The sequence below is a fragment of the Artemia sp. Qi Xiang Cuo genome, chromosome 12, assembly GCF_049724085.1.
Source record: "Artemia sp. Qi Xiang Cuo chromosome 12, ASM4972408v1, whole genome shotgun sequence".
Classification (NCBI taxonomy): domain Eukaryota; kingdom Metazoa; phylum Arthropoda; class Branchiopoda; order Anostraca; family Artemiidae; genus Artemia; species Artemia sp. Qi Xiang Cuo.
Genome location: NC_142805.1, coordinates 32,695,693 through 32,714,843, shown reverse-complemented (window position 1 = coordinate 32,714,843; position 19,151 = coordinate 32,695,693). Strand labels below are relative to the sequence as shown.

The window sequence follows — 19,151 nt, the reverse complement described above, 5'->3', positions numbered from 1 at the left end:
TACTGAACTCAGAGTTGCGGTTCTCCTTTCTTTTCAGGCCTTAGGAGAAAAGACTTGGCTCAAAAAATGGGAAAATGAACCAAGGCCTCAGAAGATATGGGACAAAAAAAGCAACAATTGTAGTCCAACAATCTGTTATTGTATACCTTAGTTCATCAGCAATCTATTCTCTTATTCAACAAGGATTATTTGGATTTTTTTATTCAGTTCGAGTTAAGAGATTGGAAAGTTGGTAATAATAAAGCAACCTCTGAAAACATTTCTTGTATGTCTTCATTTCCAAGAAATTAAAAAACCCTCTTCTTTCTATATGTTTTTAATTTGAGGAAAAAGGACCAGTTAGATGATAAATATATTTATTTCCTAAACCTACAGAGAAAACAAAAACTCTGTAAAAAACACTACTCCGCTGTGCAGCGTACCTTCTCCGATAGAGTTGCAAGCTTTGGGTGGCGGATTTATAACTACAAATTTTTTTAAAGAATTTATAACTTCTGTGTGGTATTAAAGAAAGGTAGTGCATTACTACGGTTAGGATTTACCAGTTAACTATTCTATTAGAATTTGAATTAACATAAGATATTTAAAACTTTGGTAAGGTTTTCATGTTGGCCAACGTGCCTGGCAATAATTGTTGGTCTACACCCTATAGAAAACTGATCTGGTCGATTAGCGTCAATGCAGTGCTGTTACAGGGTTAATCTCTTTAGCCCTTCATTAATAATTAAGGCTAATCTCTTAAGACCACTCATTAATAATCACTTTGAGCAGTGGTTTTATAAGTGGAATTACATTAGGCAGTTGCACCGGGCGCAGAAATTTTAGGGACGCCAATTTCTTAATATGTACTCTAACTTTTGTAATCATGTTGTATACCCTTGCCTCGACGATTTTAAGAGTAAAATTCTCGACTACTGACGTGAGAGAGATATTAAAAGTATAGGATCTAGATCTAGACAGATATATAAAAGATCTGTAGTAGGGAGAAAACTTATTACTGTGCAGCGATTGCAATTTAAATTTGAGGCATACAGCAAAAAATGAAGGGACTACTGAGAGCAAGACATTAAAAAAATCTTTGGAAATTAATACGGGGGGGGGGGGGACATGGGCCCGCTTTCTGTAAGAAGACCATTGTTGATCTTGATTGGTACCGTCAACTAGTGCTGTTTTTAGGCATTAAAGGATAATCGAATCGAAATTTTTGCTTGTGTTACTCCGACGCTGTGGACAGATGGTCTACATTGCTTTAAGATTCACGGGGCCTTGGTACCAGATGTCTTGTCTACAACAACTGTCTTGCATTTCCCTCTATATAATCTCTCCTTGAATCAACATCAGTTTCAAGATTCCATCTTCGCCATTGTTAATCTAAATCGTTCTTTTAAATGTTTAGAATATAGAAAAGTTTAGTTATTAAATTGAAAAAATATATTTTTTTAATGTCCAAAGTCTGTTCCATCCATCATTGACCTTTATTTTGCTTCAAAGTAAGAATTAAGGTAATTAAAGAATACTCCTTTTCAGTTCTTTTGAGAGACTACTTTGACCTCATTTCTTTCTGTTATATCAGAATTTGGTTTGTTTTTTGGCTATTTGACGTTTTGTTTATCAATGTCCTTCTCTTTTCTTTGTTATTCTCAGTCTCGGTTTTATAATAGCCTAATCTTAAACTCTAATTATGGTTCACCATTAACTGCAATTTAAACTATTCTAGGCAAGGGAAAGATGTTAAAGCTTCCGCAACTAATCGATATGGCTGCACAAATTGCTGCAGGTATGGCCTACTTAGAAGCCCAAAATTATATTCACAGAGACCTGGCTGCTAGGAATGTATTAGTTGGCGACAACAATGTTGTGAAGATCGCTGACTTTGGACTGGCACGGCTTATTAAGGTAGGATCTTTTTGAATCCAAACAAAATTTTGGTAATATTTTCATGATGGATTTACGATATGCTTCGTGCGTCACACCACTTCAGTTAATTTTGTTGGTGATATGCATTCAGGGCCGTCCGTATGGGGGGGAGGGTGCCCCCCCCCCCAATGTTTTGGTCACTTCGGTAAAAAAAAAAATCGGTAAAATCGTGAAGCGAAGAGCCATGATTTTTCCGACGCTGCTGAAATTCTTTGTTCGGTTAAATAAACACTAGGAATATACTGACATGTCAACAACAAAAAGTTAGAACTTGGTCGGTAGACCCGGCAGTTTTACCGACTCTTGCCGTGAGTTTACGGATGGTGCAACAGTTTCCCATTTGGTTTAAAAAAAGAGCATTAAAATAGCGACATGATATGTACCGAAATCTGAAACTCGGCTGGTTAATGCATCGGTTTTATCGACTCGTGCAGTGATTTTACGTATTGTATTCGAAACGGACATTATACTAATTATTGACAAAAAACAGATGGTAAAATCTCTTGCTCCCCCCCCCAAAAAAAAAATTTTGGCTAGTAATGACCCTGTATGCATGTGGGCTTGGAAATTTCACCATTTGGGGTTTTAAAAGATTCTAAAGTGTTTGAAGGATAATTTACAAATTTGTTTCAGTAATATGCTTCTCACTCTTGGCTCTTTATACCAGCATATGGTGATACTTATGCTTAAAGTAACATGATCTCTAATACTTACGTTCCATCTTCATCTTGCCCGTATTTTAGTTATTTAGTGGAACACTGCTTTTTTCATATATTTGAATAATCGGGTTTTTAGTTTGAATAAATCCTCCTTTGATAAACCAAATTTTTGGGAAATTTTTTAACGAGTGGCAATGTTCATTTTTTTTTTTATAGAAAAAAGCCGTACCAGGATATTTTTGTTTTGTTCTTACATGTTGTACATGATCTATGAAATTGCTTTGTGCTCTCCAATTGCAAATTTATTAACTGAAAGCACAAACGCAATCAAAATGGCTTATAACAAGCAGGAATTAATATGTGAATTCGAGGGTGGATCTAACCTTAGGTGCAACGGAATATGTTTAAATATCTAGTTGAGTTTAGTCAGAAAAGCAACGGAATCAAATGAAGAAGAAATGGGTGACCATTAAGCTCTTAAGAATGCAGCTAAAATTAACCACCAAAAATGAAATATGCAGTGTTATTCAACTATTTTATGATCAAGGCCGTCTTTTGGGGAGGGGTTCGACTGCCTCCTCCTTCCCCTCCGAAATGTTAGGCAAAATCGTAAAAACGTAGGAAAATACATAAAAACACGTTTTTGATGGGTTTTTTTAATTTTTTTGCAACCATTCCCCCGAAAAAAACCCTGGATGCGGCCCTGTTTATGGTACTTAACTTTTAATGTTACATTATTCTACATTACCTGATAAATTCTAATAACTGACCTTAAAATGATTATTCACATTACTGCAGGCACACAAAGCATAACTCAACGAGAACCCTTCAAAGAGAAGACCCAGAGAGTAATTGATAGCCATACGTAATATGACACGTCTGTTTTAGAATATTATTGAGAGCATCAGATAGAGTATTATCCAGGATTTTTTTTTTTTTGGGGGGGGGGGCTTCATTCAACAAAACTCATAAGTTTGGAAAAACTCCTGAAGACATTTAGGTTTTGGGCAACTCCTATATTTTCCTTAGCTATTTAGCTTATTTTCAGTAGCTGTTAAAATATGATTTGGTGAATAACAGTGGTATCCGAGTTACAGCCTTATTTTAACATTAATGTTACAGACTTAATGAAGGCAGTTTAATTTTTCCATTAATAATTTCGGAATTCTTAACTTCGTAATTCCAATTGATGAAATCTGCTGTGTTATATTTCATTTCCTTGTAGATGGCCTTCAAATAGTTGTGGTCATTATTGTTTGGTTTAATTATTGTGGTCAGAAATTCGATTTCTTCAGCACATGTTTTTATCCTTTTTTTTCTTATTTTCTAAGGAGGATGAATATGAAGCTCGTGTTGGTGCTCGGTTCCCCATTAAATGGACGGCTCCGGAAGCGGCAAATTATTCAAAGTTTTCCATAAAGTCTGATGTCTGGTCCTTTGGAATTCTATTAACAGAATTAGTTACTTACGGAAGAATACCTTATCCAGGTAAATGATATCCTTGGCCCCCTACTTTCTCTATCTCTGTTCTATATCCCTCTCTCTCCTTCTTGATCTCTCTTTCTCTTTCAGTCACCAAATTTGATTTCGTTCCAGTCCATCTTAAATGAGTCTCTGTCCTGGGAACGTATTCTGTAGATACCACGAGCGCGGGTACTTAAATCAGCGTCTTGAGAACCTCTTAGAGATGACTGTAAACTCATGGCTGTACTAGCCAAGGAAGCTTTCACAATATTGCGAATTGGGCAAAGTAGGGATAATAGGGATATTCAGTATAGATAATGAGGTGCCAATGATGGTAGGAAATGTTTTACATGATCAAGAGGTACAGGTTTGGCAATATGATTCTATCTGATTCCCTGTGACTCTACGTGGTTGTAAAGGAAACATGGGGTGAAAAGGTATTTTTTAAGGTAAATTTAAGAAAGGAGAAGCTAAGGTACATTATCAAATTGATGGAAAATAGTGCACCACTTGGGGCAACAAGAAAATAGTTAGGGAGGAGGCAACGGTAGGATGGTCCTTTCTCTCGCCCCATATGTGGATTTGTGGAGACGCGGTGGGTCATATGATGGGTGAGTATGAAGAATTGAGCGAGTTGCGAAATTGTAGATTTGACGTAAGATGGCTGGCAAGTATAGTGTGAAATGAGCGTTTTGTGTGTGTATGAAAAGACTATGACGATTTCTCAGACTAGCAAGGGAACAGTCTCATTCTTGAAATTCTCTTTTTGTCTTTTTTAGTACCATGCTTTTGCCTTTCAGGCAAATCTTTCCTTGGTTTTGAGACTTGTTATATTTAAAAATAACTACAGTAGATGTTATCATTATGTGTATGAGAAATCGCAAAGAGCCGGATTGGTCCATACGAAGAAAGTTAGGTTTTCATTTTTCAAGATGGAGCTTATAGTTGTAAATAGACCCCGGCGCCGCGCCGGTAGATCGACCGAACGCTGCCGACGAGAGGCCTGGTCGAACGCCGCCGAAGTGTCGTAACGCCGCCGGCGCGCCAAAGGTGCACCGCCACCGACAGAGGCGGTGGCGTTCGGTCGACTTTAAATTAATTTTGCAGCAATTCTTTATGGCGTCAACCGCAAAGTCGGAGATTTTCCTTCTCGTTTGGTTTATTATTTCGATTTTCCTGATTAAAAATCAAGCAAGGCTTGCACTATCCCCGAATTTTCGGGTATTTCCCCGAAAATCTATGCGTCACCCCGAAAAAAAAATTTAGTTCCCCGAAAATCACGCAATCACGGTGTCATCCCTAGCGATTTATCACCAGTGACTTTCCCTGCCAAATGTTTCTTGGCCCACCATAATTCTTCACTACTATCTTGTTCACTGATTTTCATCTCTTTTGTTACTTTGCATAAAAAACAGACAGATGCAATGTGCAATTGCAAGTATTGCAATATACATAGTTCTTCATATGTTGACAAAATACAGTATCGTCTTTATAAAATTAGTTTAAATCATTTTGAATGTAGTTTCCCAATCGCTATTTCTAACATCGTTCGTAGTCAAGAATTTTATTTTCAATTTGAATAGAATTATAGAACGAATTCACTACTATACAGCTTCAGCCTTCAGTTGGATTTTGAAATTGATAGCCGACAGATTGTTTCCACAGCTGAATTGTAAGTTTTTTTTTTTTTTTTTTTTTTTTTTTTTTTTTTTTTTTTTTTTTTTTTAGATAAGATTTCCTTAATGTTTAATGCTCAATTGTTGAACGCCTGAACGTTTAATACTCAGTTGTTCGGAAGCTACCCGAAAAATATGACTCATAAATAAATTGTAAATTACTGCCTATAGGGGGGGGAGATATGGGGCTATCATTTTTAAGTGATAATACCTTATTTTTATTTTATTGAAAGCAGGGATGCAAAAAAGATAATATTTTTTTTCGTTCAAAGTGGAAACGGAAGAAAATGATGTCAAATTTCCTGAGAAACCATTGAAATATTTTGATAGACAAAGGCCCCCCCCCCATTAGGACTTGTTCATTGTCTTGGGTATTTTGCGATTTCTTATAGTCTACTGGCCTTATTTGGCTTTTGTGTGTGCTCCCTTTTAGTTCTAATGAGACTCTTTGCCTCCATTCAGAACGGTACTGCGCAAGCGTGACTGCTTCTTGGAGATCAGTACCGATCATGGAGAAGTACAGGGTAAGGCTGTCCCTCCATCTGAACCGGGGTCTTCCACGGGGGTGCTTCCAGCCATGTTGAGGAGGATCAAAATTGAAAATTACGCTGGCGGGTGCTTCTTCTGGCATGCGAATTAAGTGGCCAAACCACCGTAGAGTTCTTATGGCGAGCTGACGAGAGTTGGGTGTCTGATCCGTTAGTGTCAGCAATCGGGTGTTGAAACGAAGTCGTACCACTTGATTCAGGGGGTAGAAAGATAAAAATTCTGGAGTGATAGACATATTTAGGTGTAAGGTTTTAGGCAAAGGGTAATTTATTAGGCAAATAGGACATAGTGAGGAGCTGGTTAGGATATGCTAATTTAATTCCAAGGAGCCAGATATGAGATCTAAGATATATTAGGGCACAAAAAGACATTTTAAGAAATAAAATAGCGTCAGTGATGCAACATGCTTAGGAAGTTTGGGAGTTGCGAAAAAAGTGGCAAATTTTAAAGGCTGGGGGTAGGTTATTATAAGAGGTGGTTTCGTTTGAACAGAAACATTAATAGTTTAGTGGGTGGAGATTTTTGAAATTTTTCCTCTGAGAAGTTGTAGACTAGTGAATATGATTAGGTCCTGGGAACGTATTCTGTAGATACCACGAGCGCGGGTACTTAAATCAGCGTCTTGAGAACCTCTTAGAGATGACTGTAAACTCATGGCTGTACTAGCCAAGGAAGCTTTCACAATATTGCGAATTGGGCAAAGTAGGGATAATAGGGATATTCAGTATAGATAATGAGGTGCCAATGATGGTAGGAAATGTTTTACATGATCAAGAGGTACAGTTTTGACAATATAAAAGATGTCTATCTGATTCCCTGTGACTCTACGTGGTTGTAAAGGAAACATGGGGTGAAAAGGTATTTTTTAAGGTAAATTTAAGAAAGGAGAAGCTAAGGTACATTATCAAATTGATGGAAAATAGTGCACCACTTGGGGCAACAAGAAAATAGTTAGGGAGGAGGCAACGGTAGGATGGTCCTTTCTCTCGCCCCATATGTGGATTTGTGGAGACGCGGTGGGTCATATGATGGGTGAGTATGAAGAATTGAGCGAGTTGCGAGGCAAGTATAGTGTGAAATGAGCGTTTTGTGTGTGTATGAAAAGACTATGACGATTTCTCAGACTAGCAAGGGAACATAGAAACATATTTTGTAATTGGTGTTATGATTTGGCTTAAGTAGTGTTTATGTTTTTTTTTGTGTTTATATCAGTGTTGATTTTGTCAATTAGAATCGAATTTTTTATTTTGTGTTGCCATGCCTCTAGAGTGATACAGTTTTTATTATTGTTAGCATATCCTCATGATTTGCAAATTCTTGTTTTTGCACGTAAATTTTTTAGGGTTTATTTACTTCAATCATTTACTGAATAAGAAGTAATATTATTTTTTCTGAAATATCTTTTCTTTTTTAACTTTAATTGAGAAACCAAATTTCGGTCTTTGAATGTATCTTTATAATTCGAGATTTTGCTATTATTATTCCTCAACAAATTTTTATGTTTTTTCCAGAGATTTTCATTTATTGAGGTTTACATTTCACAGTACAAGTTATTTTATCTGATTTTGTTCGCATTATCAAATTTAGGCTTTTCATCTTTGAAATTTTGATAGTGTAATGAGGATCAATTTTCCTGTTGAACCACCTTGCCATACTTCAATTTTTGGTTTGCGTGGTGCTAGCACAACGGGCCCTCAAAACCATTTCGAAAGAAACTAAAATCATCAAAGTCCAAAACGGAAAAATAAGAAAAGGCGCTAACTTCCAATTTTAGGCCTAAAACCCCCTGTAATTGTTTCCACGCAATAACCTTTCTCAGAATTTTCACTTTCTTCAAACTCATTTACATCATTTTTGCCACTGTAGCACGGAAGAGGATCTAACAATTTGAAAAGAGTGTCTGTGCTGATTATTTCCTCCCTCTTTCGTCATTATTCAATTTCAAAACAAACACCAACTTTTAACTAAATTTTCAATTAACGGCAACGGTCATCTGAGCGAGATCCACTAGAAAGGATAGATATAAAAAAAAAGAAAAAAACTGCTATAATACAATAATTATAACCGTAAATTACGATTCGCAAGAATAATAAAATAGAAAATAACAAAATAAATTAGGACTTAATCAACTGGACCAAAGACCCTGATGGACCAACGCGAGCCACCACTTTAATAGGTTCTTAATCTTCCACCTAATTTAATAGGTTACTAATTAATAAATGCCAAATAAAGTAAGCCACAATTATCCCTAACTTTCCTCAGAGGTGAACACCTTTAGGTTCTACCGCACAGGTCAGGTCATGTAGTCAATAAAAATACATTCTTCAATAGACAATAAATATCCATAAGCATTCATTATAAGGTCAAATTATAAACTGAATCATTCAATTAAATTTCCTACTTGCAAACGACTGTACATCTAGCTATAGCCGGAGCTATTTATTGCGCCAGTCTTTTTCAATTAGGAAGTACAAAAGAAGAATTTATTTCAGACGAATACATTTAAGAAAAATAATATAAGGAAAATCGATCCCCATTACAATAGAAGTTTGTGAAAGCTTAAATGACATATGGCAAACCATTTTGAAACTTTCTTTTCTTTAAAAGTAGTTCAACTTACGAGCTTGTAGAAAAACTTAATTTTTGTCTTAATTTGTTATACAATATCTCGTCAATTATAATTAGTCTACCTTTCCAAAGGAAGTGTATGTTTTCGAATGGAAATTAATTTTATTTCTATAAAGGTATGACAAATGCAGAAGTATTGCACCAAGTAGAGCATGGCTACAGAATGCCTGCCCCACCCAACTGCTCACCAGCTCTCTACGAAATAATGCTGGAATGCTGGCACAAGGATCCTATGAAGCGACCTACATTCGAAACCCTTCAGTGGAAGCTTGAGGATTTCTTCACAATGGACAACACAGAATATAAAGAAGCTTCTGTTGCCTACTAGTTATAGTTGGTATGAGAATATAATTTATTCTTTTACTTAGTTGCATACTTGCCCATAATAATGGTAGAGACAGAGAGAGAGACAGAGAGAGAGAGAGAGAGTCAGGGCCGTATCCAGGATTATTTTTCGGGGGGCGTTTTAAGCGAGAATTTTTTTTCGGAGGAGGGGGGCTTATACAAAAAACCCTCAAAACACATAAATAATTTGTTTGTATCCATTTTTGTTACGTTTTTACGAGTCAGACGAACTTTTTTTGGGGGGGGGGGGTCCAAACCCCCTAATCCCCCTGGACACGGTCTTGGCTTTCATTATTTCAAAACTTCTCCAGGAGCATATTAGGCTCTCCAAAATCTCTACGAAAAATAAACGTTAACAAAAGTTATCACCTTTAATTTTGTGCTAGCATTCGTGTATTTTATGAAGAGATTTCGACGAACCCAATTTTAAGCTGGGGAAATCAGGGGACACCCCAGGGGAACTCTTGGATAGTGGAAGAACAAAGATTAATCTTAATTCTGAGAAAAAAAATGGGTAGTATACAAATGTAAAAGGTCAAAGCTAAAATTGCGGGTAAAATTGCAGATCAGATTCATCAGGTTGGTTTCTGAAAGACTCATGTACCTTGGTACAGATCTGCTTAAAATTGACACTGACTCGGAAAAAAAAATCTAGGAAATCATGCCCAATAACGTAGGTTACAGAAAACAACTATCTAAAAAGGTTATGGCATCCTTTGACTTTATTCGGCTAAACCAGAAAAGTATTTCCTTTTTCAAAATGTTTAGGAATTACTTCCCTTCTTATGGGGTACTTTTAGATTATACATTTTCTATTTTCGAATATAAAATCACATAAAAACTCTAAAGTATTCAGAAAACGTTTAAATTTGATAGCGGCCTTAAAAAATCATAAGAAATAACTTCAGAAAAAAATTACTTGGGGGAGTAAAAATCTCACTGAAGTTATTAACAAATTACTTAGAATTTCTGTTCAAACATTGTTTTTTATATTTTCATTTAACTTTTTATTTCTCTTTCAGAGAAGCTTGATATTCTACTGAAATACAAAACTGAATCGTTCATAAGAACTGCTGTCGATGTTTTTGCCAATATATTTCATTGACTTTCCTTTGTTTTGGATGTTTATTGAGTGACCAGTTATGTTACAAACTTCGCTATCCTTGTAGATTTGACAGTATTCCTAATCAAGGCACAAGTAACGATTGACTACGATAAATGTGTTCAATTCTTGGTGTTGTGACTTCTTTTTTTTTTTTTCTTTTTTTTTACAGAATTGTTGAAATGAAATGGAAGAAGTGCATGACATTTAGGGTATTTAATTTTCGATAAGTGTCGAAAGTCATAATTATGTTAATCGCGATATGTTGCATAAAATTTTTTATTCCGGGGAGGTTTAGTTCATAATGAACAAGAAACAATGTTCGTTTTTTAAGATTCTTACTATTTCCGTAAAACATTTCTGCTTAAAAAATATTCCTTCCCTTTGTAATTGACTATTAAACCTTCTTCAACCCTCTCCCAATTCCCTCGTTATTCGTTAGTAATTCACAAAAAAGTTTTTTTTTTACCTGCATCGGAAATCACAATGTTGTTTCCGTCTTTTTTAAATCGCTCATTTTTTCTTTCTTGCCCGTCCGGTTTATTGTTTTGAACACAAATTTTTTGTTAATATGTCAGGGACTGAATTTAGTTTTTGTTTTATCTATCAATAGATAACTGACCTAAAGTTTGTCATTCAATATACTCTAAATTATAATAATTGAGTTACTTGGAATCAAAAATCACAATCTTATATTGCTCTTCTCCTCTGGTCATAGAACATTACGGGGGGATTATGTTGAAGCGTTTCTATTGTTAATATATTAATTGAATAAAGATTTAGTTTTTTGTAATGATTGTCAATCATTCGACACCGCTACAAAGCGCTACAAGAATAAAGTAGCCTCCATTATTTTGCCATTGACGTGATGACAGTGATTTGACGGTGACGTGATATGGTGCTGACGGTGAGGACTGGGAAAGCAGAAGTTTAGTTTTTTTTTTTTTATTAATTCAAAATCTAGTATATAGATAAAGTGATTTGATTCAAAGCACCTTGATTGAGAACCCATCTAAATGGGAATGAAAGAAATTCATTCCTGGTCTCCATGTTTTTTGAATAAATTCTATTAACGTAGAAGAGGCTTCTATGCTGGGAATAAAAACGGGAACAAAAAAGATGTTCAATTTTATGCCATTTTTGGCAGAAATGAGGATCCTTTGGACCGATCATAGGGGAACCCTGTCCCCCGCTTGAATGTAAAATATTTGTAGTTTCTTACTGATATAAACCTTGAAACATCTATACTTCAGTATACAGTATTAAATAAAAAAAAATCAGTATATTTTCAGTTTCGACTTAGCTTGTTTCTTTGATGTTATCTTTGAGCGAATAAAAAGTTGTTGACGATTTCGTCTGATAGTGTGTGAAAGACTGTGTTTATTTACAAATGTAGCTTGTTCCTGTCCCATCTTTATTGTAGAATTGAACGGCGTTCATCTTAGACTTCAGTGGAGCTGTTCATGGTGTATTGAATTGGATCGACTAAGCTATCCAGCTTTCCTGAAGCACTGTAAAGGGATGAACTAAGGATGTGCTAGCCATCTTCAATTTCAGTTTTATGTACGTTCACGATTTATTTTTATTTCTCTGGCATCCTGGCACAGACTTCTTGACGGAGGTGCTATTTATATAGCACAAATAGCCTGCTATTTGACCTACCATTTGACCAACCATTTTCTTCTCAACATCACCAGTGTTGAGATCAGTATTGACATGAGCCTGCTATTTGACCGTGTGACTTTCTTGCAGTCCCATGTGTCTTTTATCTGGCATCCTGGCACAGACTACTTGACAGAGGTGATTATCTTGCAGTTCCAAGACATGACCGAAATATATCAACCTCTTCCTCTTTCACACATCCGTTAAAAATTATTGGACTGCTTTACTTTTTGTTATTTCATTGCTAGTTTTTTTTTTTCTGCTATACTATATTCTAAAGTCAACTTAGGTCCAATTTTGTAGATGATTGATTTTCAACTTGATTTACTTTCTAACTTGACTTACTAGTATGGAAAACATATTTCTACAGAGAAATATTTTTCCGAAGTGTTAATACTTCTACAGCTGGGCTGTTTTAGCTTATTAAAAGATTCAGTGATTCTCTGTTTCTTCTTGATTGCTATTTTTACCCTTCCAATGAGTCCAACTACTTTAGTATTAGGGCTTTGTAACTTGTTCAAGAGTGCTGTTCAGTATAGAACAAATGTCGAGCTAGTGAGGGATCGGGCTGTTTATTTTCATTTTAGTTAATTCTTTGCCCAGTATTCTTTGCGCTGACTATGATTGCGCCAACTAACGTTTAATTCTTCTAGTTCTTCTAGTACATCTAGTTCTCTAATGTAGCATCTTCGATTTGTATAGCAAGACATTAGTTTTAGCAAAATCTAATTTCAGTAGTTGCTTACTACTTACTATTTCACCATATCTGGAGTTACACCTCAATATGGGGTCTTATGTTACAATGAAAAGTACCCAAGAAAGCATGCAAAAAAGAAGTAATTTTTCTTACTGTTCTTTGCACAACACTTACTTCCTTCACATCCGACTATATTTTTCTGGTTAGTTTTCAGTTTCTCCATAGTACTTAAGTCCTCTTCTTTGACAATTGTTAGTCGGATCAAATGTCTTTCTCACCTACACAGGGTCCAAGTTTACAGTTGGGGAGGAATATACTTTTTTTTTCGCCTGTAGTCCAATTCCTGTTCCCCCATATAAAATTTAACTAGCGCTAATTTAAGCCAATCAGAAAGTTTTGCGAAAAAAGTGATTGACTCAAACTAGCCCGAGCTAAATCACGGCATTAGTAAGATTTCATTTTAAATGGGCCCTATAAGAGCTGTTTTAGGGCACTAAAGATCATGTTTTATTCTTTTTTATTTGACTTGGTCCCCACTTTCTCCTACCCCAGGACCAGCTGTACTTGGTTAAAAGAAAAGCACTATAAAAATTTTTTCGTTCAATATTAATACCACAATCCTGTAATTAAGGACAGTGATTGATATGCAATTTTTCTCAAATCGACTCTGGTTTATTAAGATACTTAAATTTTTTATCTGAGTGCATTCTATACCTTATTCTCGATTGCAAAAATTCATCAAACATGTCACCTCCGCAAAAAGAGTTTTTTGTCATTTGAAGGCCTTGATAAAAGAAAATTTTCGAGACCTTACCTCGCAGTCATTTTTCAGGGTTTTATTCTTCTGTAAAATTTTTTGGAAAAAAAAGAAGTACAGGGGAAATTCAATTGGGAGTGTGCTTAAGAACTTAAGAACAAAACTTAAGAAATTAAAATAAATTTTGTTTACCTAATTAAATGATCATGTATATTGAAGGAACTAGGTAAATGACTAGTGCCACAAAACAGGTAATATAAGTTTTTAATGATGCCCGAAATTGTCACTTAAGCTAGATTTACAGAAAAATATGTGATGATCAATCGTAAAAAAAAATAAAAAAAAAAAATGTGAAACCTATCTTGCTTATATTTGCGTAAAATTAAGTTACCAAGCGGGTTCAAAAACTGAAGTAGAATAGGTCTAATATGCATTTATTTGTGATTTAATTTTTGATGCAAATTTTGCGAGATTGTTTGTCCTACTTCTGCCGTGAATGTTGTTTTTGAAGGATATGTGTTGACATTTAAATTTGTCATTCGTCGTAAATAATTTAAATTTTTAACCAAAGAGTATGAGTAACTTATAAGAGTGGGAACTGGCGCTAGTATCGACACTCAATGCCATCTGGCGTTGGTGACACTGCATTTTTTAAGGCTTCGTAGTCGGTTTTTAATCAGAAACTTGTATTGAACACTTAGTACTACCCTCATTTGACTAATTACACTAACGAAATTAATTATTTTTGCTATTGCACTGAAAAAAATGATAAGTGTCGCAAAAGACTAGATGGGGTTTTTTGTCGACATTAGTATCAATTCCCACTTTTATAAGTTACCCATACTCTTTGATATTACCCTTATATTGCTTCTATTAAAAGGAAGTGTTCTTCCTTTCCAAGTGTTATTATCAATATCCTTGCAGTTAATTGATATTATCAAGACCTTGTATATATATGTTTTTTGTCTGTCATGTTTTGTATTTTTGTTTCCTTTTTCTATTAATTTTAACCGAAAATAAATATGTGTAATGTCTCTTATAAAGGTTTAGGTTTATTATAGATAATAGGCTTTTGACACATGGTGGGCCCAGTAGATTAATGTTTAAATTCAGCAAACTAATATTGCTTGTTAGCGTAATGTTAGCTGACATAAAAATATAATGACCTAAATAAGTAGAATATCCCAGGTTTTGATTAGTGAAAAGCTTGCTTCGCAGGGCTTTATGAATTCGGTCAATTGTCTGCGCCAGTGTTCCTTGATATTGTGAATATATGGGTATTGATAAATGTGTTTGGTTCTGTAAATTGTAACGCCGTTTTCTTTTCTCTTCAGTTGCGTAGGTAGTTAAAATCACGAGTTGTAACTGCGTAGTTCAAGGGCGAGTCACTCCGGCTAAAGATGTATTTTTGGATAGCAAATTGGGTCGAAATTGACAGGGAGGGAAAAAGGTAATATAGTTGATTCTTTTGAGTTGATGTTACAACTGGTGAGGGCTTGGACTGGCTGGAAATAGTGTGATTACGGATGGAATCCACCCGCAGCCCATAGGTGGCTTGCCCGTTCTAGGGGCAAGGTTTTTCAATTCTTGAGTTAAGAGCGAAAACAGTAAGAGCTTTTTTCTTTATATATTTGACTTTTTTGATTAGATTAGGTAGAGTCTGGAGCTTATAGAGCGGCTGAGATTATAATAGCTTGGTATAGGAAGAAAATCCTATACTCAGCAAAAGATCTTTCCTCGAGGAAAAGAAAGAGAATTGGGGAGTTCAATCTTTATGGTGCCTGGGGCCAGATAGTGTGGCACTTTTATACCACAGGGAACTAAACTTAATGAAACTTATCCCTTTGGAATTAACATATTAAGCCAATTCTTTTGATATGTCTATTCGTATCAAAATACCACTCATTAGAGTTTCGATTACTGTTGAACCGCATCGTTCCTTACTTACAGTTCGTTAGCACAAACTATTTGATAAATGGCAAACACTTATACTTTCTCATCAGCAGACGTTAGAAAACGATTTTGTCGTTTCTGACGCCAAAGAGTTTTAATCAAATATAATATAAATAATGAACAAATAATTAAATTAATAAATAATATAGAGAGCAAATATTCACGTTTACCTGTTACAGTGTAATAAATAATATAGAGAGCAAATATTCACGTTTACCTGTCACGTTTACAGTTACCTGTCATTTTTTTTCTCCTTCTGTTCAGTTACTTAGAGACAAGGACCTATAAAGTATATTTTTATTGCACGGTTATCTTATACGTTAAATAGAGAATTGAATAACGTTTTTGAAAAAGAACGTTTTGAAAAATTTTTGTGTTGATTTTTATTAGGCAGATTTTAGAGAGAAAAAAGTTGTACCTATGGAGATCAAAAGTTTTAACACAGAGAAGTGGAAAGTTTACTGTTGACAACTACAAATAAACATTATTTGTAGTATTATTTTCTTCAATGCATATGACCTGTTAACTGAAAAAAAAATACTGTATCAGAAATTCGTGAACCACCACTTTGAAAAATCAATACCCATATCACCTTCCTATAGCGCAATGGTTGCGACCGGGTATCACTATCAAAGGTATCCCGGTTCAAACCCTCATATGGGAAGGAATTCTAAACTTTTTGCAAGTATAATAATTTTTCTTCTGTCTAACCTTTTTCTTCTGTTTTGGAGAAAAAATAAATGCATAAATAAATAAATACGTACATAATTATTGCTCACTTGTAAAGATAGTATAAAAGGCCTAAAAAACTCCCCATCCCTACTCTTTTTCTATAGTATTTTTCTATATTCAATCAGAATCGTGTTCTTGCCTAAAATTTGACTTGTAGACAACGGGTAAATATAACGACGGTTAAAAAGGGCGGGTTTATTATAAAAAGGCAACTGCTTAAAAAGGTGATTACGAAAATATGTCACAAAATTGAACAACAGGATTTAAAGCATAATTTTTAACACCGACATATCTCTCTTTTTCTGTTTGCTTCAAACAGGGATATCAGGATATTATTGTAAATCAGGGATATTAATAAAGAAACGTTTCTCCTATTTTTGTCAAAATAATCGAATGCCTTTTTTACTCCTAGGAGTGAAACCAAGGCGAGGCAACAAAAATGACGAAGATTGAAATCTGGCGTAGCCAATAAGCCGCATACGCACGATTTATTTTCTTTGGGAGCGGGGGGGGGGGCAGAAGAAAACAGTTTGATAATTTGTATAAAAAGAGATTTTGAGAAAATGTGTGGTCTCGGAGACCATCCCCCTACATGCTTACATCAATTCAAAATTTTATTTTAGTGTAATTTTCAGTTTATTTTCAATGTTGTAATAAGTACAAAAGAAAATTTGGGTAAGGTTTATATTAACAGACTAATCAGATAGATAAAAAAAAACATACCACTAGCATCAGAATTTCATCCTAAGTCCAAATATAACACTCATTTCTGTCGCAAATTATTTTCAAAATTACTTCTAAGCTTCTTTAAGTTTCATCAATTTTCCTGTTTTTTTCACAGAAACGTCATGGCGGCGATTCGATTTGAAAAATACTACATTTTACTGAAAGCTACAATTTGAATTTAAATATACTAAATCTTGTTGAACGATGATTTCATATGAAAAATACTAAATTTTGTTGAGCAGTGATTTGATATGAGAAATACTAAACAGTTTTTGAGAATTACTAAACAGTTTGAATTATTCATTTTTTTTGGGAAAAACTTACCACTAGCTTCAGAATTTCATCCTGAATCCAATATGGCATTCATTTCCGTTGCAAATTATTTTCAAAATTGCTACTAAGCTTCTTTAAAAACAGCAAAACTTCTTTCATCAAAACAAATACTTTATGGCAGCTACATATACAGTTTTATAAATATCAGATAAATAGCACTTAATGTAAACAAACTAATCACTCATATCTAACTCTTCATCATCACTTTCTGAAGCATTAGGGTGTCACTAACTGGTGCTCTAGGGGCCCTATTGATTCCAGTGGGATAGAGCTTTGCAGCTTCAATCAAAAAATTATGAAGTCAGTCTTTTCGCTCAAAATTTTGCAAAAATAAGAAGCGCAACACATACTGCTCCATGTATGCTGTTTGCATCCCTGGTCTTTTAGAGTGCTTTTTGAAGCATCTCCACAGACTTTCTATATTGTGAGCATGAATGGAACAGTCCTGTGGATCAACAAAATTGGCTGAATGATTGATTTGGTAATTGATTTTTTTGAGTATATCCATGGCTGGACTATGTACTATTAGCTCCCCATTTATCATTTTAAATTATGCTTCCAGGCTTAATATATTTTTTAATAATAGGAATTAAAGTTTCCCTGTTTCTTTAGAGGCTTTCTTGGCCATCATTCAGGGGTACAATATTTTTTTTTGCTCTCTCTCTATTCCACCAAAAACCACTAAGTGACCTAATTTATTTAGTGGTATAAATTTGGATTAGACCTTGACGCCACGCCGGCGCATCAACTGAATGCTGCCAATAAAAAGCCTGGTTGACCGCCACCGTAGTGTCGCACCGCTGTTGGCGCGAGTGCGCGCCGTAAGTCAAACTTACGTAGAGAGAGAGAGTAAAAAAAAATATTGTACCCCTGACTGATGGCCAAGAAGACCTCCAAAGAAACAGGGAAACTTTTTTTCCTATTATTAAAAAATATATTAAGCCTGGAAGTGTTATTTACAGTGATTAAATAAAAAAAAAAACAAGTTTTTTTAACTGAATGTAAGGAACGACGTTAAAACTCAAAACGAACAGAAATTATTCCGTATATGAAAGGGGCTGTCCCCTCCTCAACACCTCGCTCTTTATGCTAAAGTTTGACTCTGTCTCACGACTTTATTTTTTTAAACAATAAAAAACTTTAGCGTATAGAGCATGGCGTTGAGGAGGGGACAGCCCCTTTCATATACGGAATAATTTCTGTTCGTTTTAAGTTTTAACGTCGTTCCTTACTTTCACTTAAAAAAAAATGTTTTTTTTTAAATTTGTCATTTCAAAAACAGAAATGAGTGTTATGTCAAAAATTCGGCAGGGGGGGGTCAAACCCCTAACTCCTCTCCTGAATACGGCCTTTATCTAGTACCTTTTGGGGATCCTCTTCATCTGTCTCTCTATCTAAAGTCCACGAATGCCTCATAATTATCACACAAAAGTATACACAAATTTAATGTTTCAGGTTTGACTTCTGGATTTTAACTAAAGGTCAATTTGTAGCTGTAACCCGATGTGAATTTCATTCACTCTACCTGATTGATATCTCGGTCAATGCGAGTAGAAGGCTATCTTATAGCCCCACGATTACACCATCCCTTCGAATCCCGATCCGGACACTTTTTTTTAAAACTCCCACGAGCACACCAAATATGGGCATAGAGTCCCTAGAGGAGATGGATTTCTGAGAAATTGATTGCGTAATCGATTGGGAATTTGGAACACCTGTGCTGTCAGTCATTAATCAAATTGTTTCCAGGCAAAGTTTAATAATGTCTGACAGGTACTGTCAACATTTCTCCAGGAATAGATCCAAGTCATTAATGTCTTTGCCTCGGAAACAACTCTTTTGGTCGAACTCCAAAAGATATTAATAACCAAACGCCATGGAAACAATTCTCCAAGAAACATCTTAGCGATGAATTGTTTTAGCGCGGGAATCAGGTTTCTTATTAATTTGA

The 19,151-nt window shown here is 35.1% G+C and overlaps 1 protein-coding gene across 1 annotated transcript in view; it reads left to right on the top strand.

Annotated features, from left to right (window-relative positions):
- Src42A (Tyrosine-protein kinase Src42A) overlaps positions 1-10,349 on the top strand; it is a 48,004-nt gene extending 37,655 nt beyond the window's left edge. The window contains exons 7-10 of the mRNA XM_089097966.1: positions 1,718-1,896; positions 3,908-4,064; positions 9,010-9,230; positions 10,261-10,349. Coding sequence (XP_088954092.1) covers positions 1,718-1,896; positions 3,908-4,064; positions 9,010-9,221 — 548 coding nt within the window. The 3' untranslated portion in view covers positions 9,222-9,230; positions 10,261-10,349. The remainder of the gene's footprint in view (positions 1-1,717; positions 1,897-3,907; positions 4,065-9,009; positions 9,231-10,260) is intronic.
- Positions 10,350-19,151: the final 8,802 nt, after the last annotated feature.